This window comes from Taurulus bubalis, assembly GCF_910589615.1.
Source record: "Taurulus bubalis genome assembly, chromosome: 14".
Classification (NCBI taxonomy): domain Eukaryota; kingdom Metazoa; phylum Chordata; class Actinopteri; order Perciformes; family Cottidae; genus Taurulus; species Taurulus bubalis.
In genome coordinates this window covers 24,527,441-24,549,940 of record NC_136602.1, presented here as the reverse complement: position 1 = coordinate 24,549,940, position 22,500 = coordinate 24,527,441, and the positions used below count along the sequence as shown (strand labels likewise).

The following is a 22,500-nucleotide window of genomic DNA, read 5'->3' as shown; positions in this document are numbered from 1 at the left end:
TGGAGAAAACGGATGACGTATCCTGCCGGATAAGGTCAACTCAAACAGGTTTTCCCTTCGTGGACAGGTGGTAAATCCGACGCACCGTGAACGCATCAACAGAAACACATTCCGCTGCGTCATCACGCACAGCGACGTGACCCGCTCGACCAATCAGGTGCGGAGCCCGCAGCTCCGGGAAGAAGCAGATGATATGGCAGCTTTGAGAGCGACCAGGTGGAACTCGCTTTGTTAACGCGACTAAAAAACAAACAACCTTTTGATTATGAACACGCGCTGTCCTCGAGACGGCAGCCGCGCGACATGATTTACGTGATATTGATTTCCGCGTTGTCCGGGGCCGTCGTGACGTTGATGCTCCAGTTTCTGTTGATCTACCGGAGGAGCCCCGAGCCCACGGGCAGGACGGTGCAGTACGTCAAAGTGGTGCCCGGGAGCGCGCTGAAGGATTACTTCTCCAGCCACCATGCAGAGCCGGGCCAGCAGCCGCAGGACGGCGGTGCAGCGGCGACCGGCACGCCGAAGGAGGCCGCCTCCGCGCGGCAGCAGGACGCCGCGGTGCCCGGCGGCAGCAGCCCCAAACAACCGGCAGAGCCCGTCGCCGACGCCGCCAGACCCGAAACGTGCAATTTCCTCAACGCTATCTTCCGCTTCCTCTTCCGGGAGCTGCGGGACACCCCCGCCGTGCGGCACTGGCTCACCAAGAAGATCAAGGTGGAGTTCGAGGAGCTGCTGCAGACCAAGACGGCCGGCCGGCTGCTGGAGGGGCTCAGCCTGCGGGACATCTCTCTGGGCAACTCTCTTCCGGTGTTCAAGACGGCCACGCTCATGAAGCCCGTGCACCTGAACGAGGACGGCATGTCCGAGGAGCTCAACTTCGAGGTGGACATCGAGTACAATGGCGGCTTCCACCTCGCCATCGACGTGGAGCTGGTGTTCGGGAAGTCCGCCTACCTGTTCGTGAAGATGCGGCGCGTGGTGGGCCGGCTGCGGCTGCAGTTCACGCGCATGCCCTTCTCCCACTGGTCCTTCTCCTTCCTGGAGGACCCGCTGGTGGACTTCGAGGTGAAGTCCCAGTTCGAGGGCAGGCCGCTGCCGCAGCTCACCTCCATCATCGTGAACCAGCTGAAGCGGGTGATCAAGAAGAAGCACACCTTGCCCAACTACAAGATCAGGTAGGCTCCTCAGGTACCCGGATGTGGGCTGGAGGAAGTCCTCAGCCGGCTGGAGAGCAGTGGGGTCAGACTCCTCTGTTGCTCATGCTGATCTGGAGTGGGCCAGACCAGTACAATCACAGCATAATAACGCATACATAACCACAATAATTATCTGTTTAAATCATTGTGAAGGTTTTTGGATGGTAAACCCTATTTTAAGGTCTTTCTACAATAAACTAGAAGCATAAAGTGCAAAAAAACTCAGCCATCAGCCCACTGTTTACCTGCCTGCTCTCCTCTGCAGATTCCCTCGCTTTGTGAAGTCACTTTCATGACTCAATCCATTTTTAAAGACTTGCAACACAATGCCTCCTGATGCAAAATACAGTGAAGTGTCCAAAAACTTTATCCTCCATTTGCAGCTCGTGCTTTCTCCCTGAATTTCGTCACAAGGCCTGTTTTTCTCCCGATCATTGATGGTGCACCGTCTGTACCACACTGACGGCACGGGTCCAGTCCACTCTGACCCGGTCCAGTCCACTCTGACCCGGTCCAGTCCACTCCGACCCGGTCCAGTCCACTCTGACCCGGTCCAGCGCTTCAACAAGAGGCTAAAAATGTAAAAAAAAATCAATAGAAATACGGGCGTATGTTTGACACCCTGCTGGAGACCACAGGCCTCCTGCAGCTGCAAGAGGACCAGAGGGAGTTGAACCAACACCTACATTATTCAGGATAAGGCCTGAATAGAACAATGCTAATAATAGTAATTATTCTAAAGTGTTCTTTGACGCTGTTCTGTTGGCAGACCACAGAAAGCAATGCTCTGCTTAGAGAGAAGGTTCAATGTGTCAAAATGACCTTAAAATACAATGAATATGGAGTGTCTTGGTCTCATGTGGGTTAAGAGCTATTCCAACTATAATAATAATAACTTTATTTATATGGCACCTTTAAAAGCAAGTGTTCTACAGAGAAGCAAAGCATAGTCATAACTTAAATGCCAAAAAAAAGGACCATAAAGGCAGCGAATACAACAAAACCACACTAATAATCAAAAAGAGCAAATGGAGTAGAAAACAAACAAATAAATAAAATATACAAAAAAGAATAGGGGAAAAAATAACTGCATACTAGATCATAAAAGCACGACATCACTTAAAAGCAATTCTATAAAAATGGGTTTTAAGACGTGATTTAAAAGAGTTATTGATTGTGCCAGCCTCATCTCCTCCGGTAGAAAAACTACTTTTCTCTAGAACGTCCCACTGGTGGTAACAATGACTTCATATTTAATGAATAGCTTTCCCCATCTGGACGAGCTAGACCCCACGATTTGAAGTGCGTTGGTCTGAAAACAACTTCTAGAAGTGGGTTCACTCAGGAAGCTTCAAGGGCTTCGATTTTTGGAAATGGCATTTAAGAAACCTGTGACCCATTTCCCACTTTCCCCCGCTGGTAGTTCAAACGGTCAGAACAGTGGTCGATGCCAAATGGCAAAACCTTTGGAAAACTACACTACTGCTCCATATAATTGGAGAAAAGAAAAAGTATTTTGTATATAGTTAAGGATTTCTGACTTTTCTTTGTTTTCAGGACTGTCACTGGAGCTGCTCTGCCTCCCACTCTTGTCCATTTCTTCCAGCAGTGAATAGCTCCTTCATTTGAGTTCTGTTCCAGAACAATAGTGTCTTTTCAGCATTATGTAAAAAAATCCAGAGGTTTTTTTTCTCTTCATGCAGGGACTTTTTTGGTAATTGTTCTACTGTGACTACACTGCGTAGTGCGTACAGTTGGAATTAGTATGCTTGTGACATATTTGTCCTTTAGCCGCGGCCGTACGAGCAGGAGGACCTGGGTGATGGAGTCACCATGACCGCCAAACCTGGTCTTTCTTCACAAATCAATCTCACCACAAGGTCCACTCTGTTCTGGAGCTTTCCAGTGTGCTACAATGGTCTTCCTCAGCTCATGAGTTTGTCCACATGCAGTGGAAATTGTATATCAAATTTCAATTTCTTTCAGTTTGTGTCCGTATTTGTCTAAAAGTTGAGATTGAAAGTTAATTATTGACCTTGGAAATAGTGGTGTGACCCAAAAATAATATGAAGTCACAGTCCATTTATTGACTTTTCTTTCTTCAGAACTTTCCACCATACGGTCTTCTGCTGTGGATGTAGATGCTGAAGACTGAGAGATACAGATGAAAGTTCTGGAACCATTAAACTGTTTGTTTTCATGACAAAAGTCCACTGGATAACTTTCAGTTATTTTAAAATGCAGACTGTCAGATTGGGATGTTGCGGTCTTTTGACTTGAGTGAACAATGCTACAGAACACGAGTTATCTTTACACCCATTTCAACAGACACATAAAATACAATAAATCACATGTTTTTGAGGTCAACGTAGACCTAGTAGACCAGGTTGAAGAGCACATTCTGTAGGGATCGGGATTCAGTTTACAGAAGTGAGAGAAAGAGAAGACAGAAAAAAGGGAAGTTTTTAAGGGAGAAAGCTAAACTGAACGGAAACTTGTGACACTTGGTCCTGGTGTTTTCCAGAAGAGGCCCAGCAGTGCTCACGCAGTGGACACGCATGGCTGGAACGCCACTGGTCAGATGGACACAAGATAATGCAGGCAGCGTTTGCTAGGAAAAAACCTCTTTTCTTTTTCATGACATTACGATGTGCTTCACTGACTTTCATTGCTCCTGCAGGCTGTTCCTGCAGTGTGTGAATGTTGTATGACTGTTAGTTAGAGTCCTGATGGGCAGGTGGCACCTTGCATATGGTAGCCCCTGCCATCAGTGTATGAATTGGTGAAGGGTGACTTGTAGTGTTAAAGCGCGTAGGTCCACACGGACGTCGTCGTGGACGTAGGCCCATGCGGACGTCGTCGGGGACGTAGGCCCATGCGGACGTCGTCGTGGACGTAGGCCCATGCGGACGTCGTCGGGGACGTAGGCCCATGCGGACGTCGTCGTGGACGTAGGCCCATGCGGACGTCGTCGTGGACGTCGGCCCATGCGGACGTCGTCGGGGACGTAGGCCCATGCGGACGACGTCGTCGGGGACGTAGGCCCATGCGGTCGTCGTGGACGTAGGCCCATGCGGACGACGTCGTGGACGTCGGCCCATGCGGACGTCTTCGTGGACGTAGGCTCATGCGGTCGTCGTGGACGTAGGCCCATGCGGACGACGTCGTCGGGGACGTCGGCCCATGCGGTCGTCGTCGGGGACGTAGACCCATGCGGACGACGTAGTCGTGGACGTCGGCCCATGCGGTCGTCGTGGACGTAGGCCCATGCGGTCGTCGTGGACGTAGGCCCATGCGGACGACGTCGTGGACGTAGGCTCATGTTGTCGACGTCGTCGTGGACGTCGGCCCATGCGGACGACGTCGTCGTGGACGTCGGCCCATGCGGACGACGTCGTCGGGGACGTCGGCTCATGCGGACGACGTCGTCGGGGACGTCGGCTCATGCGGACGTCGGCCCATGCGGACGACGTCGTCGTGGACGTCGGCCCATGCGGACGTCGGCCCATGCGGACGTCGGCTCATGCGTACCAGCACGCTGCAAAAGCTTGATTATACATCAGAGCCAAGCAATGTATTTTTTCCAAGTACCTCACATCCTGTTACTACAACAACAACAACAACAACCTTATTTTACGTCTGAACCGGGCTAATGGCCGATTGATTTCCTGCAGCCGTGCGTCTAAGCGTTCTGTGCTCTCGAGCTCACATACACACGTTCTGCGGTGGATTGTGTGTTGCATGTCTATGTCAAGTACTATTCCATGGCTGGAAAATAAGGTTAGGGAAGAGTAGGGTGATGAGGAAGAGCTCCTGAGCCTAGAATGAACTAGAAACGCCACAGTGTACAAACACTGGTAAAAGTCCTGCAGTCAAAATCTTACTTCACTAACATTACTAAAGTATTGGAATAAAATTAAAGTACTTATTAGTACTATTGCTTGATGCAGTAATGTATACATCACATTAGTATTACGGCGACGGTGTGGTAAATCTTTTTCATAATTTATTAATTAAGTAAAAGTAGTTTGTACAAACCACAAACTGAATGTTTTGAGAACTTCGCTTCAATCACATGCAAAATACCAGCTGGCATGACGGTTAGCAGTTCTGCACACATTTATGGATAAAACATAAGCTTTAATGATTTGAAATTGGTGGATTAACAACAAAAAAAAATATTAAAGGCAAATGATGGAGCAGATATTTTATTCAGTGACATCGTGAACATAAAGAGAACTGCATGGGAAAAAACCCCCATCATATTCTGGTCATCTTGAAAAAGAGAAGTGTGTGCATGAACTTTATGTGTAGTTATTAAAACCACTTGTGTCAGCTCTTAACATCCTTGTTGGACAGTGAGTTCACGAGTCAGGATTCTGATCATTTTGGGCTCTGCGGTTTATTTTCTGTTTTATTTGGGATGTGAGTCGATATGGTTGCTCGTTTTGGAGATCGCCATGTGAAATAACTTCTGACTACTCGTTCCCTCCCACTGTCGGGTCTCTGTGTGTTTATCTCACTGGAGTCGGGGGCCATTCTCATCAGAATACACGCGTATGATTGGCCGAGTAGCATCACGCATGTATTTGGTCGATGTGTTTCCTGGACCGCTGAACGAGTGCCGTCGAGGTTAGAAAAGCGATGATCTATCGTTTTTAAGTCTGGGTCCAGATGCAACGGCACCCGGACCGCGGTCCCCCTATGAGGGACCCCTGCTTTAGGGTATACCAGGGAGCTGCTGGGGGCACAGGCGGTTTCAATAAACACAAACAAATATCCATGAATAGAAACTGACTAGCATGTTAAGTAAGTTTGTTACCTTGGCTCTCGGGTCAAACCACCTCTGGTCAGTCTGTGCAGCTGTGTTGAGGGAACAGAGGTGACCTTTGGTTGTGAGTAATGTTCAGTCTGCTACTGAAGCTGTGGAGCTCAAATCTGTTCCAACACATGCCGCACACTGCAGTCAGTGAAGGTTTGTCATGGAGGAGATCCCCTCAGTATGTTGTAGTGACACGGACTGAGAAAACGACAAACATGGACTCAATTACTACAGTTTGTCACGCGACACTAAACAATGTGTTTAGCCAAATCATTGTTACACTCATTGAACTCATCTACCATGACAAGGAGCACAGAACTACTGTCGCTGCTTATCATTATCATTCCATCCACTGCTGCTGCTTGAGTAGTAGTAGTCCTTATTACAGATGGACTATGCCGTAGTTACGTGGTTTATCTGTGACACTTCTGTCCGTCCTGGGAGAAGGATCGCTTCTCCCTGTTGCCGTGTTTCCTTTTCCAAAGCGAGGGTCAGAGGATGTCGTATGTTGTGCAGACTTTAAAGCCCTCTGGGGACCATTTGTGATGCATGATGTTGGGCTACACGCATAGCTTTGACTTGAATGTGTAAAAGAAGTGACGGAACAGGATGTAGCTCCAAACAAAGAGTTTGACTTCACTCCTCCAAGCATCCGTGTTGCCTGTCCAGCTGTTAAATGCACGCAGTAAACGCTTCCTTATTGCCCTTGAGTTGTCTGGGAGAGGACTGCAGCTAACAGAAGAACTCCCACAGCCATGCAGAGCGAGTGAGCGTGATGAGGTGATGTAATGAAGAGCAGCCTCCCAGAATGAGCACTGGACCTTGGGATTTGCTGAGTGGCACAGATGGTAGTCCTGTGGAGGGCAGGGCTGGGACCGCGGCCCACTGGAGGTAATCCAGGCATTACAGCACCCAGGGAGAGTCCCAACCTCGGCTCTGGGCGAATACGAAGCTGAAAGCCTAATCTGGGATGGCCTTATTGTGCCGTAATCATCGTTCCAGTTCCATGAATTCGTTTTGCGTTCATCCGGAAGCTGCACGGCAGAAGCTTAGACGAGGGGAGAGCGGAGGAGCCTGGGAAGCGGCTAGTGCGTGTGCTAGCTTTGAGGACGCACAATTAATAGAATATTAATCACATTTACGATTTAAGCTGCGCTAAATGAGAGGGTAAAGGTTGGCTGCAGTATTGTTTAAAATGTGTGCTCCTCTCTCAGAGAGCCGTCATATAAAGCGCTTCAGGGAGAAATCCAGATGTTTCGCTCCACCAGGCGAACAAATAAACATTACGTCATGTAAACAAACCAGGTACCCATCAGCTGTCCACTTCAAGAATGGGTGAGCAATACTCGCTGTCTTCGGATGTTTGTACTCTCTAAGCCGAAATCACAGGTTTTATACTGTGATCTTTACTGGAAGTCACATCAGCAAGTAGGAACCTCTCGGATCCCCGGGGATCTCCCTCCAGTCAGCTGCCACTTTATTTAGGTTGTCGTGGTCAAATGAGGAGGTTTTGTACTGAGATGACTCATTTTAGTACGAATCAGCTGTTCCTTCATTGCAGCGCTTTCAAATGGACAGGAATACACAGAAACAGGGCGTCTAGTTAAGTCACAGGGCCATGGACACGATGGGCAAAAATAGGTTTAGGTGTTGAGATGTGGGCCATGTTATCTTTCCAGAGAATCCCCCAGTGTTTTTGCTGCTGCTGTTTTCTTTCCTCCTGATGCAAAGAAATAAATACCAATAAATAAAAGAAGCACTACAGGAACGCATCACTGTTTAGTTTCTCTTGAGTCGCGTAAAGGAACTAAAACTGCTTTTCGTTGTGCAACCCTGTGTTTTAGGGGGACATTAATTGAACCAAACTCAGCCAGTTTGCATAAAATCCAACAAGTTAAAGCTCGCACACCGGACCGGACCGGAAAAAACCCGGAATCGACCCAACGCTAATCTGCTGTCGCTCACTAATTGGATTGCAGCCTCTCAGCGAGTCCCACAGACGGGAGGAGACCGGTGCATTGATTAGACCGTCACTGTAGTTCAGCTCTTGTTTTGGCTGGCGGCCCAGGAGCCAGAGATGATGAGCTGTGTAGAACAACACCACTGTAATTGCCTGGAGCTGGAAGGAGTACTATGGTCTAAAAACATCCATTAACTGCTCTTCAATGCGACTTCCACCTCTTTTTGCAGTGTCACGGCAAACAGTGCCACAGTAAAGTCTACCACACGGCCAGGTCTCCGATATCAACCCTCCTGAACACCAGGGGGCAATGTGTCAATCCATGAAGATGTATATATTCAGACAAAATCACAGCAGGTTACCAATCGCTCCAACAGTGGACAGTTATCCCTGATGAACATTACCCCGAGTCATTCAGCTGGGATGCTGCATTAGTGGTGCATTTTATTACGGTCATAGAAAACCTGGGATAGTCATGGAGTTTTAAAATGGTTATTTCCAGGCCTGGAAAAGTCCTTGAAAAAAATAAAACCGCAAAGTTTAGTAAAAGTCATGTAAATGTGTTATATTCATGTGTTCATGACGTTCATTTACGCTGAGTTTGAAATAATGAATATGCTTTTAAAAGAAAGACTCAAAATATAAGCAGGCATACATACAGGCATCTATATAAATGTTTGTTCTTTTAATCAAACTATTGTCTCATTCATTTGTGTCATTTAAGGTTTACTGTATGCTTTGTATTCTCATTGTTAGTTTAAATACTACATTTACTCACTTTTTACTGTTTACACCCAGATTTCATTAAATGTTTGTCATGACATTTGGTTTAAAGTCATGGATCCATTGGTCACAATGTGTCTGAACCCTGGTATTTATAAAGCTCACTATTATGCACATATTATATACCTTGGAGAAGGGAAATGTAAGAGGCCTTTTAGAATGAAACCTGGACTTCACAACACTCTTGACTTCATATCATGGTGGTTGAATGTCCCGTCAGTGCACTTATCTGAGCTAATGCTAAGCTAATGCTAAGGCCGTTGTGTTGGTCACTCGCTGTAGCCAGAGGTGAGATAGCAGCCGGGCCTGAAACTGATAGCGTTACAACATTCCTGGTTTCAGTCAGTGTGAGGGTCAAAGAAGAAGAAGTCAATCTACTGAGACCTTTGAGATTAGAGTCACGCTTCTGTCTTGTGAGGAATTTGTTTGGTCTTAAGCCTTTTGACCTCTCATTAGCTGAACCGTCAACTACCTGAGACTGCAGATGCCAAGAACAGAACACAATAGAGTTTTGTGTATTTGAAGGTGTTCGTGCTGCACAATGCCTTTTCCTTGTCTACAAGGGGTCTAGGAAGTGTTCACTCAACGAGGAAGTGATGGTTCCCTCTGTATAGAACCACTCACTTTCTCCATTCGATTACGATCTCGATGTATCGCGTTCTCAGTTTGTTGGAGCCAGAATGTAGTGTGTTGCTTTCTTTTATCTTTGAGGGGAAACAGTGAATTTGGACATGCAGTTCCTAGAGTGAACACAGGGTGGCGCATTAACATGAACGGGCATATTGGTTAGTGGCCATCAATTTACAGTAGATGCTAAAGGGGATTAGCAGCACTTTAGGCCTTCCACTACTGGCACCTCCACACCCGCCTTTACATCACATGCTGAGCCAAGAAGGCACTTTTTAATGCTCGGCATTTTGAAATAAGACCTTGATTTCAAACATTGTATCTTCTCCTACAGTTCTCAGTTCATATTTCTCATTAATTGTGGCCAATTGTGGCTAGTTTCATGTTCAGATTTTGTAACGCTTCCATCAAAGCTCAGAGAGCCACTGCTTTGCTTTACTTCTTCTCAAACTGTGTGGCCCACTCAGATAGATTGTTGCTTGCACAGATTCACTTCAGACCTTCTCCTCACAACTCTTACCAAGTTTACAAAAAAGCCTCCAATCAAACGAGTTTGTCTGGATCGTAGTCGCTAACAGAGCAACATGGAGAGACGTCTGAATATCAGTGGGGAGAAAAAACGTTGTTTTCATTTCCACAACTGGCTGAGGTCGAACCGATTCAAGGAGAACTTTGCCGGCCGGCTCTGAGTCACTTCATGCAGATGAGCGTCTGCAGGAAGAAGCCAAAGGACCGGCGGAGCGTGCAGGCGATCGTCTGCATGTGCTGTCCGTGCAGCTGCGGGTCAGAGGTCGAGCCCACTTAGCGGTATGACCATCGTTTGTCTGGTTCTGGTCAGGAGAGAAGGATATGCTCAAAGCTTCTTTCCTACGCGTTGCCTCCTTGTTGACAAAGCCCTGACTGTGTTTGTGGCCACCAACAGGCTGTAACTCCAGTAATGTGAATGATTTGTCTGAATAAAGTCCGCTGTTAAGAACAGCAAGAGCCTCAGGCCAACATCCGGAGCACCAAGAGCCCAAAATAGCAGAGGACGGGCGTGTGCTCTCAGACATGGTGTTTATGCATCACAATGACTGTGTTCATCAGGCTCCGCACCCAGCAGAGGTAGTCCAGTGTGGCCAGCGTTCCCATGACCCGCCTACTGGTGACATTCCTCACAAACAGCCGACTGCCAACCGGGGCCGACGCCTTCCACGCGGTGTGGGTTCCCACGTCTCGAAGCCGGTGAACGGGTTTCTCAAATCTAATTGAGTCTTGTTCATCGAGTGGCAACGTTTGACTTCTTGCATCCACAACCTTTGTTTAGCACAGAGCAACGGCTCGGCCTCCAAAGAGTCTTCATCCCCGAAGACTCTAATAGCCTTGGTTATACTCCCCGAAAACAAGGCAATTTTGGTCCTATTCTGAATTTTTAACTTTTTTATCCGACTTGCAGATTCTGATTTTAACAGATTCTGATTAAGTATAATGACTTAAAGCTCCAGAGTAACTTTGTTTTTGTTTTGAAAGCAGTATAAACTGTCAAAACTTCTAAATGTTATCCTATTATTTTATTATTGTCATTTTTCGTGGTTATTTTCATAAAACACACAACAATACTTCTTTAAAAAAGAAAAACGTCTTGACATTAGAAGTTTAAATTGTATTTTATTGTCATAATATCCTCTCGAACTATTTCATATTGTGAATTTGTCTTCTTCACATAAACAACATTTGACAAGATGACATTTGAACACATCATGATAGGGTTACACTCTTATCTAAAGTGCTTCAATGCATCGTCGTAGCCTCTGCTACCGTTAGCCGTTAGCTCCTCAGTCTGTGCCGACGTGAAACTACGATGCAAACATGGACCGTAAATATGAAACCTGTGTAAAATGTAAAACCTGGAACAGTCATGGAGTTTAAAATGGTTATTTCCAGGCCTGGAAAAGTCCTTGAAAAAAATAAAAAACCCCAAAGTTTAGTAAAAGTCATGTAAATGTGTTATATTCATGTGTTCATGACGTTCATTTACGCTGAGTTTGAAATAATGAATATGCTTTTAAAAGAAAGACTCAAAATATAAGCAGGCATACATACAGGTAGGGCTGCAACAACGAATCGATAAAATCACTAAAAATCGATTATCAAAAGTGTTGGCAACGAATTTCATTATCGATTCGTTGTGTCGCACGATTATTACGCCGGGCAATAAGTCGCGGAGGGAAAACAAAAAAGAGCGGAGCAGAGCAACTGGCCGGCCAGCGTTTCTGAGATTGGAGTGAGACACGAGAAAAGCTGAAGTCGTGATCTTCTCAAAAATAGAAGATCTTTGACGAGTCGAGTCTTGGCCAATCAGCGTCTTCATGTTCCTCAAACTTGTTTTTAATGGAAGCTAGTCAGCTTGCTATCACGTTAGCTAACGTGTTTGGGTTGTGTATTGTCGTTAAAGTTCCGTTATGTTCCGTTACAGTTCAGTCTTGCTTGTAAAAAAACGTAACGTGATGAAACATGCCGTCACCCCCCGGTCTGGTTCAGTTCACGCTGTCACTCGTTAACGTTAAACCGGCACACCGGCGGATCTGGCTGCAGGTTTTTTAGTTTTTTTTACTCAAAGTAGAACGAATCAAATCACGTATTTGGGCTTAGCCAAAAACGTGACGTCGTGGTCATAAGAGACCCAGAATGAAAGAGTTTAAGGAAGAGGACGCTCTATATGGAGCAGTACAGCTTCCCTCTGTCCCAGTATTTCATACATATTGATAACGCAGGGTATGTAAATGCAGCCTCTGGAGGGATCAATTACAGTAAAAAGGGCTCACATTTGGCAGATGTAAAGCATACATATGTATGTTTTTAGTGTTAGTCCATTTTATTGTTTTAATTAACAGCTCAGGGATGTTCAAGGAGCAACCTGTTTGTGCACTTTCTGAAGATGTTTTTCACTGTCACTTCTGTTTTTGAATAAAGGGTTGGAAATGAACGCTTTTTTGATAAAAACATTTTTTTATCCGATTTATCGATTAATCGAAAAAATAATCAACCGATTAATCGATTATTAAAATAATCGTTAGTTGCAGGCATAAATACCGGCATCTATATAAATGTTTATTCTTTTAATCAAACTATTGTCTCATTCATTTGTGTCATTTAAGGTTTACTGTATGCTTTGTATTCTCATTGTTAGTTTAAATACATTTACTCACTTTTTACGGTTTACACCCAGATTTCACTAAATGTTTGTCATGACATTTGGTTTAAAGTCATGGATCCACTGGTCAGAATGAGTCTGAACCGTCGGTGCCGTCGTGGAGACCCTGAACTGAAGGTGTGTTTCCCGTCTCTCTCCACAGGTACAAGCCCTTCTTCCCGTTCCAGGTGCAGCCTCTGCTGGGCGCTACCTGTGATCTGGACCTGTCCATCCAGGACAGCCGGCTGGTGGAAGGCCGGCTCAAAGTCGGTCTCATTGAATGTAGCAGGTGAGACGCCGCCCTCTGTTCCAGTCTGCGTTCCCTTTGCTCCTGCTTCAGAAGGTTGAATGCCACATCACACTGTGATATTTTAATAGTTGTCCTGTTTCTAAATGACATCACAACCCAGAGTCCCCGAAGTTGGAAAGCTTTACAACGCTTAAATAAAACAGAGTGCAATTTATTATTTATAATACATTCATAATGTATTGTTCAGTTTAACACGGTACAAAGACGAGATATTCAATGTTCAAACTGATGAAGTTGGTTGTTTGTGAGCGGATTGGATGCCTTGTTCATCACTTCTTTTCAGCAACGCTCGGGAGGCTTTTGGGAACCGAGGACACGGATTGTTGAAGCTTTTAGATTCCTGCTTTATTTACAACCTCAGATGCTCACCAGTCCGTGGTCTCTGTTGTTTTCATTCTGCACTTCACAATGCAGCACTTCTTCTCACTGGGAGACTGCAGACGGGCCGGGCCAGAACCCGCAGCATCTGCCTGGTAACACGGGAAAGGAACGGGTTCTAAAACCTGAAACTGAGTCGGTATTTTTGCACTTCCGGTCCCCTAGTCTCAAAGTAAAAAAACCTTTTTATTCAGGAAGGCATTTTTTACCTTGTGTTAGTTCATTGTCAGCTATTTATTTGTCTTTTTTTATTAGGGGTTGCTTTAACCATGTTTTTACTTTGTGTTACTATATATTGGCTCTGTGGCACTCTGAGTTTCTTCTGAAAGAAAAGTGCGTTTAAAAATGAAATTTATTATTATTAAAGTCAGTGGCGGGCCGTGGATTTTGTACCTGGGCCTTCAGTGCCGTCTGGCTCCTCAATGGTGGAATGAGCAGGACAGCAGGAAGTCTCTACATCTTCCGTCGCAAACTAAAAACATATTTTTTGACTACACCTTGAATAAGGAAGGTAGCGCCTAGTAGCACTTAAATGTCTCTTACTGATAGCACTTTGTAGAAGAAATTGTACTTGCTTGACTCTTGTTGTTGTGAGTCTGTCCTCATGGTTGAATGCACTTATTGTAAGTCTCTTTGGATGAACGCGTCAGCTAAATGAAATGTAATGTGGTGGTGACAGGAAGTCATGTGACCGTGGGCCGGTTCCTTCATAACTTCAGCTCCTTTCTTCTTGTCATGGCATTTTTGAGAAACCTTCTTCTGTTTTGTTCTTAGCAGTCGGGACTATTCAGCTTTTCATCTGACGATCTCCGGTTCCCTTGTGTTGGACCTTTCCCCAAAACAAGTTGGCTTTTCTGGCCAAACAAAGGACAGCAAACATTTGTTTTCAATACATTCAGTGCATTTCTATCTAATGCAATGCATACATTGCCTGCATTTCTTTGTCCCACTGAACCAGCTGACATCTTTGTAACCTCTTCTGCTCCATCACTCTTCACATTGAGCCTTTTGTCTTCTTCAGGCTCAGGGCATTGTTAGCAGGTCAACGGGCGCTAAAGAGAAGTGATGAACCTTATCTGAAGGTTGTGAACCTGAAGATTTGAGATGCCGCTCAGCAGTGTGTCAAGTGTTTCTCTTGTTCTCTTCGTATGGACAGTTTAGAGCAAAGTAATCCATTAATATTCCACCAGGTCCGGAGTGATGATTTCCTCATGCCTGGAATGTCGAACTTACGCTGTGATTTAGTCCCATATTTATTGAAATAACGTACTGGTTGTATTAACAACTCTATGCAGTCAACAACCGTCATTTTACATATAGAAAGTTACATTTATTAACAATATCTATTAGAAATAAATGAGAAATGTGTGCGCAGGGACTTTATCTGCGGTTATAAAACCTCTTATTTCAGCTCTATTCTTCTCCGCTAACATCATTGGACAGTGAATTACTGTCAGGATTATGATCATATTGGACTCCTAGGTTTACTTTATTTTTATTATGGAGGAATGTACTCGTAAAGGTTTATCCATTCGTGAACACATTTCTCTTTTTGGGGAAAGTCATGTGGAATATCTTCTCCAACTGCTTGCTCTCTCCCGTCTGTTTGTAAATCTCTCAACCGCCGCGGCGCTTATCAGAATACACGCATGTGATTGGCTAAATCACGTGATATGACTTAGAGTGCATGTCATTGGTCCGTGTGTTTCCTGGACCGCTGAGCGAGAAAAGCTGTGGCGGTTTTAAAAGAAGCACTCTTGTCAAAATGTAATAATTCTCAATTATCTATCTGGTTATAGGTCCGGATACAACAGGGTCTGGACCGGCCCGCCTGTTAGTGGCCCATTAGAGTGTATAAAGGTGCATTATGACGGAGGGATCCGATGGCCATTCCCTTGCTCATTCATGTCTTCTTCGTTGTTGCAGCTATTTTAGGTTTGATACCGTCTGTTAAACAGATTTGCTCAAAGTAACTTTAGCCTTTACAAGGCAGGGCCGTGACAAATAAACAAAAACGCGAATTACTTATCTGCGAATATTTTCTTTTAGACTCTTCACACCGGCAGCGACGCAAATATGCAACAGGTGCCACAAATGAAATAAAAGGTTTGAATACATTGGAGCAGCAACTCCCAGAATCCCTGAGACCCAGAGCTGCTTCTGGCAGTCTGCATGTGTAGCTTAACTTTTCCTCTGAGCTGAATGCTCTGAGTGGAGCTTTCCTCTGGTAAAGCAGTGTCTAGGGCTTTTATTGTGAAAGGGTCGATCGGGAGGAACTGTTGTGCGTTGGCTCTTTCAACGTTCTGTGTAAAGTACTCTTGAGCAAAAACACAATGTGTATGGCATTGAAAAGTTTTGACATTTGGCGATTTCTTCAAGTATTATTAGAAATGGAGTACAAATACAACCGGGCCATGACAGTTATTTCCCTAATACTGTGCACCTGAGACCGTTGGTTCATTAATAAGCTGCATCCTTTGATATTGAAGGCTATATCAGACTCCACTTAAACATTGCTTTGACTTTGTAAAACAGAATGTAACCAATAAACACAAAGATATAAATGCAGATGATTTGTATCCATTTAAAAAAAGGGTATCCGATGCCAGAAGAGCTTATTGTCCCCGACACCAGATCCTCTGGTCCAGTCGTATCAGACGGATATCCGATATCTCTGTCGCTGCATCTCTGCGTCTCGAGGTAACATGCGATTTGTTGGCTCGGCATTTAAAAATGCAGTTCCAAGCAGACTTTTCACAGAGAAAAGGACGAAATAGAAACACTGTCTTTTTATATACTATATTTATCCTACATAAGGGAAACGGAGATGAAAGATTCTAAGCCAATCCAAATTTGACCCATTTCCTCATCTGCGCCTGTGGACGTTGCCATTGTGTGTGTGTGTGTGTGTGTGTGTGTGTGTGTGTGTGTGTGTGTGTTGGATGTGGTTGATCAGATCAGCCTCATCCATTAAAGATTTATGTCCTGCCCATTAAAATCGTACAGACTCTTCTTCCCCTCTGACATCACCTCCTCCTGTATCCGCAGGCTGGGAGACGTGTTCTACCTGGCCTCCCAGTTCAGGATCATACTGGAATCACAGTATTCCTGAAGTATTGCTTTAGTGGTCCAGACAGAGGGAGTCGGGGTTGGCAGCATTGTTCTCCTCTGCCCAGCAGGGGGCAGCAGTAGACAAACATACGTGAGCTTTTCTTTCCAGTGTCACAGGACACCATAAGGGTGAATGAGTGACTGCAGGCTGTGGACGATGTAAGAGAAACAATGACAACTCGAATAATTGTATAATATACTACAAGAGCCACTCTTCAGCTTCTCCAATGTGGAGGTCTCAAAATGAAAGTCTTTGACGCTTGGGATCACTTTTTTCTTTTTCCTGACATTTTATAGACCAAACAAGCAAATTATTAACCAACACAAATGCAGCAGATGAACAGATAATACGAATACAAAAAAAGGTAAGGGAAGCAAGTAGGGTCATTGTGATTGAGCTGTGCTCTTCCATGAAGTCGGGATTTAAAGAGACGGACTCCACGATGACGAGAGGACTCGGCATCATTCGACAAAGCCTCCTCACGCTGAGATGCACGAGTAATGTCCAGTAGATGTCTGAGGATTAGAAGCGAAGAGGAGTGATGTCCCGTATCGATGCAGAAAGTCATCCGCCCCCTCTCAGCGTGCGGGGGCAGATTTAAGCGTCTGGATGAAGATCAATAAAGCTTTCCTAACCTCAGCTTGTGGTTGAGGGTAAAATGTGGCCGGATCCTCTTTACTGCACGTCTCGATGCGGCAGCGTTGAGGGAGGACTTCATAGATACAAGACTGTGGTTTAGAATATAGATTATTTGAATGATTTAAACTGAAACGATCCTTTAACAGCAAGTCAATTCAAATAATAATTTCATATGACATAAAAATGTATTAAAGCCCATGAAAACATTTCAAATCATTAGTTTGTATCTCTTACATTATTGTATTTACTAAATGGGTGACAGTCAAAGTCAAACAGTACTTTTTGAAGTAGAACACTCTGCATGTGTGTGACTTGATTGACGGTAACCAAATCACTGAAGATGTGTCCTCATTTTGATTCAAAATGCTGAATCCTGATGTCAACCAGTGAAGAGAGCACAGAGAGAACGACACTGCTAATGGGCTTCTAGGGCCTTGAAGACACCAGTATGTCGGCGTTAAGGGGAACTATGTTAATCTTATTTGTTTGCTTTATCATGAGCCCTTCATGTGTACATGGGGAGCAGGTCCTCTTCACTGAGTCCAGTGTTGCGCCTCCATCTTTCTACAGTAGCCCAGAGCGGACAAACCAAACTCTTCCTCTAGAGCCTTTTGAGTTCTGTGCTCCCTGAAGGCCGCCGTGGTTCTCCACCTGTTTGGAGAGCTGGACGAGACCCAGTCGGTGCTTCTGGATGTGTTGTAGAATCTCACCGTGTGTCTCTGTCCCTGCAGACTGTTCATCCTGGGCTCCTACGACAGAGAAACCTATGTGCACTGCACCCTGGAGCTGAGCAGCCACCAGTGGAAGGAGAAGACTCGCACCTCCATCAAACGGGTGGGTTCTCCTCCCCGTAACATCCCACTCCCAAACCTTCTTTCAGCCTTTAAACCAGATGAGTACGCATACACATCAGCGTCACCATGTTCCACCCAATGAAGAAACCAGTTAGTTTGGACATTGATGGCGTATCAAGATTAGGTTTGGTACCGGCAAGAACACCGGCTGGGAGCTCTGCAGGAGAAACGCAGAGTGAGATTATTAGGAGACGAGTTTGTGAAGTCAAGAGCAGCTCCGTCTGGTTCAGGAAAGCTCTCCTTTGATATTAATGATGACGTGTCGTCCATAAAGCAGCAGTTTGTAGAATCAACAGTTTCAGAGTTCTGTTGCATACGGTCCCATCAGGCCACCTGATGCTTGTGTCTGTCCTTTTTTTTAAATATATTGTTTAGTTTGAAGTTAAAAAGTTTGAAGTTTTAGTTTGAAGTGTTTTGTATTTATTTATATTTATAGTATACTTTAAATAATTAATATATTGTTCAATTCGACTATAAAAAAAAGGCTTTTGTCAATCGTCGTTTTTTTAAGCATCGGTTCAGGCACCGTTGTAGCACCAGTATCGTTTTAAAAGTATCGTTGTAGCACCGGTATGTTTTAAAAGTATCGTTTTAGCACCTGTATCGTTTTAAAAGTATCGTTTTAGCACCGGTATGTTTTAAAAGTATCGTTTTAGCGCCTGTATGTTTTAAAAGTATCGTTTTAGCACCGGTATGTTTTAAAAGTATCGTTTTAGCACCGGTTTGTTTTAAAAGTATCGTTTTAGCACCGGTATGTTTTAAAAGTATCGTTTTAGCACCGGTTTGTTTTAAAAGTATCGTTTTAGCACCGGTATGTTTTAAAAGTATCGTTTTAGCACCGGTATGTTTTAAAAGTATCGTTTTAGCACCAGTATCGTTTTAAAAGTATCGTTTTAGCATCGGTATGTTTTAAAAGTATCGTTTTAGCACTAGTATGTTTTAAAAGTATCGTTTTAGCGCCGGTATGTTTTAAAAGTATCGTTTTAGCGCCGGTATGTTTTAAAAGTATCGTTTTAGCACCGGTATGTTTCAAAAGTATCGTTTTAGCACCGGTATGTTTCAAAAGTATCGTTTTAGCACCAGTATGTTTTAAAAGTATCGTTTAGACACCGGTATGTTTTAAAAGTATCGTTTTAGCACCGGTATGTTTTAAAAGAATCGTTTTAGCACCAGTATCGTTTTAAAAGTATCGTTTTAGCACCGGTATGTTTTAAAAGTATCGTTTTAGCGCCGGTATGTTTTAAAAGTATCGTTTTAGCACCGGTATGTTTTAAAAGTATCGTTTTAGCACCGGTATGTTTTAAAAGTATCGTTTTAGCACCGGTATGTTTTAAAAGTATCGTTTTAGCACCGGTATGTTTTAAAAGAATCGTTTTAGCACCAGTATCGTTTTAAAAGTATCGTTTTAGCACCGGTATGTTTTAAAAGTATCGTTTAGGCACCGGTATGTTTTAAAAGTATCGTTTTAGCACCGGTATGTTTTAAAAGTATCGTTTAGGCACCGGTATCGCGAAAAACCCAAACGATGCCCATCCCTAGTCAAGATGGGACTGGCTCATGTGTCATTAGAGAGCTCTTTAGCGTTACACATTTACCCAAAGACCCTCACGGTGTTCCCAGGGAGAACCGGAGGGTTCTCAGCTGTTACCGCCGTCACTAAAAGGCACGCATCCGGCCGGCTATGTGAACCAAGGAGAAACACAGGGAGACATTGTTCCTCTATATCTTCACATGTATCAGACTTGTTTGCTGCTATAGTTAAATATCAAATGTAGCACCTTTTTAAAAGCTTTTTAAACTCTCAGAACACGGACACTTTGTTTTATTGACACATTCATACCAGCTTATTTTCATCATCCTCGCACTGATGAGATTGTCCCATTGTTGACATTTTGAGCTGCACAGAACATTTTCAGGCCCCTCCGGCGAACCTTTTTCTAATTGCTGCAATTTAGAGATATTACAGCTATCACACCAGGCTGGTTTGGAAGTGACTAATGGCAGATTTAAAGGGAAATGTCAGCCGTGATTACCGGCTCGGGCTCCTGCGAAGCCTAATGCCGCCGCTGTCCTTGCCTCACACTTCTGAATGACATTTGCAAAGGCTCAAAGATTTGTATTGTGTTGAACAGTAATTGTTTGGCGCTGTGCTTTCATGTGGCGTTTAATGACTTTGGAGGAGTTGCGTCCTCGACCAGCAGGGGGCAGTGAACCATCAGGCCTCCCTCTCACTACCAACCTCACAACCTTACTGTCAGTTGTTTCATCCCAAAGCAGCCGTTCCTTCCACAGTTACAACATATCTGCTGTATGCTTTTGAGTACTGGGGTTCAGTTACTTTGCAAATACAACCTGAAATAGTGCAAATCCAATACTACACGGGGACCATGTGTTTCTGTAGTGTTGGGTCACAGTTTGGTTTATTTTTGTGTAAAAACAAAACAAATCCTGTGATGCTCTTTGATCCAGATCCAGTATAAATGTACTGTTTTCTCCTGAAGACGATTAGAGGTGACCTTACTTAACATTGTTTGATTGTTGTTCACGAAAAACAGTGTTCAATATAAACTTTAGATTCCAGCGTGTTTTTACTGCCGTTTTAAGATTATTTGAATAATTATCGGGATGAAATTGTTAATCTCAATTATTTTGGGATGAATGTGACATGCCTTCCCATGCCTAATGGGTTTCTATTACATGAACGCTCTGTAATAACCGGAAGGTTGCAAAAAAACCTGATATTTGACAATTGATGTGTGAGAGGGGGGCGGTGTAATTCCTGGAGTGTGAGTTGAGTAATGTTCTGCTTCTCGTTGATGGATGATGCCATTGAATTCATTTCGACCTTGCTCCTCAGTTATCAATTCATAAATCATATATTAGTTTATTTAAAAACATGTATTTTTGTATTTTAAAAGCATTTTGGGGCATGTTATTAGATGGTGGCAGTATTATATTATTATAATAATAATAATGATATAATCCCTGTGAAACGAGGGTGCTCAATCAAATGTGTCTTTTAATATTGCAGCGAGTGATGCAGAGCGAGCTTTACCCAGCATGCCGCTCGGCGATTTAACGGCTAATAGGGGCTTCCTGTCAATACAATAAAAAGAAATCAGCTGTGGGGGTATTAGGTATCTGTAAGTCCAGAATGTGTGTAATTGTTCGGTTCCATTGTTGGTTAAAAACTCTCAAACATCACTTCTTACTTTCTGAAATTGCTTCTATACCTCTAAAGCATTTTCTACACAAACATGCAGTTGTTGCACATGCACACCTTACATGTACGCAAATGCATATGATCTTTCTCCAGAAGGGACCTCATGGTGGGTCCCGGTGCAGCCAGCGTTCACATGAATATGTGAGCCGTTCCTCCCCGACACTTCACCAGCACAGCCCTCTCCAAGTGGAGCCACTTCAAAGCACTTGTGTCTCTTTTTTGTTAATATAGGCAAAGAAATGCAGATTCACAGTGGCATTTGAGCCTGGTTTATCAGACTCCTCCAGTCGGCATGTCCCCTGCAGGACTCTGTAGTTCGGATTAAAGGCTATACCATCTGGAAAAGGTCAATTCACCATCTTTCTGGCGCGCTCCCTTTTTCTTCCCCTGATGATTGCCAGATACGAGCTTACCTCGCGTCTCTTATGAAAACCGCCGCTTGTCTTGTGTATGTTAATGTTTTTCATGCCGTTTGAATATCACCTAAATTTAACCACTGAGCCACATGCGGCTGCTTTTGACTGTACCATGTGTGCGTCTTCCCAAGGGGAGAGCCACGCTTATCAGGAACTGTGTCCAACTGGTTTTTGGGGGCTGGTTTAATGGCTCCATCTTCCAAGATTGCAAGGTTATGTTATTGTCATAGTATTGCACAACAAAATGCAGATTTTAGTCCCATATTACAAGATAAGAAAAACAAGAAACAACTATATACAGGGTTCTTACGGTCATGGAATTTTAAAATGATTATTTCCAGGCCTGGAAAAGTCCTTGAAAAAAAAAAAAAATATATATATATATATATATATATATATATATATATATGTGTGTGTGTGTTCATGACATTCATTTACACTGAGTTTGAAATAATGAATATGCTTTTAAAAGAAAGACGCTCAAAATATAAGCAGGCATACATACAGGCATCTATATAAATGTTTATTCTTTTAATCAAACTATTGTCTCATTCATTTGTGTCATTTAAGGTTTACTGTATGCTTTGTGTTCTCATTGTTAGTTTAAATACTACATTTACTCACTTTTTCCCCAACATGTTTGCTCATGGAAATTTGGTATTAATCATGGAAATCCATTAGTCAAGTTGTGTATAAACCCTGTATTATACATGACAGGTGGCCGATGATTGAAGGAGTCTCAGTCTGGTGGAACGGCAGCTGATACTTCTGGGTGGGTTTTGTCTTTAATTACATACTTTAAGCTCTTCACATGTGTGCTTATCACCAAAATCCCTGATTTTTTTTTTTTTCTCTGTATGAAGTCTCATTGTTTGTAATCTGGTCGACGGCGGTAGTGTCACCTGCAAACGTCACATCAGCGTTCTCTTGGTGTTTGGGGCAGCAGGCGAGGTGACAGAGTGAACAGGAGGGGGCCGAGCACGGAGCCCTGGGGGACGCCGCTGTGCA

General features: G+C 44.0%; 1 protein-coding gene across 1 annotated transcript in view; it reads left to right on the top strand.

The window, feature by feature from the left end:
• Nucleotides 1-303: 303 nt before the first annotated feature.
• pdzd8 (PDZ domain containing 8) overlaps nt 304-22,500 on the top strand; it is a gene marked incomplete at both ends in the record, with an annotated part of 42,699 nt that continues 20,502 nt past the window's right edge. The window contains 3 exon segments of the mRNA XM_079230221.1: nt 304-1,175; nt 12,724-12,849; nt 17,731-17,833. Coding sequence (XP_079086347.1) covers nt 304-1,175; nt 12,724-12,849; nt 17,731-17,833 — 1,101 coding nt within the window.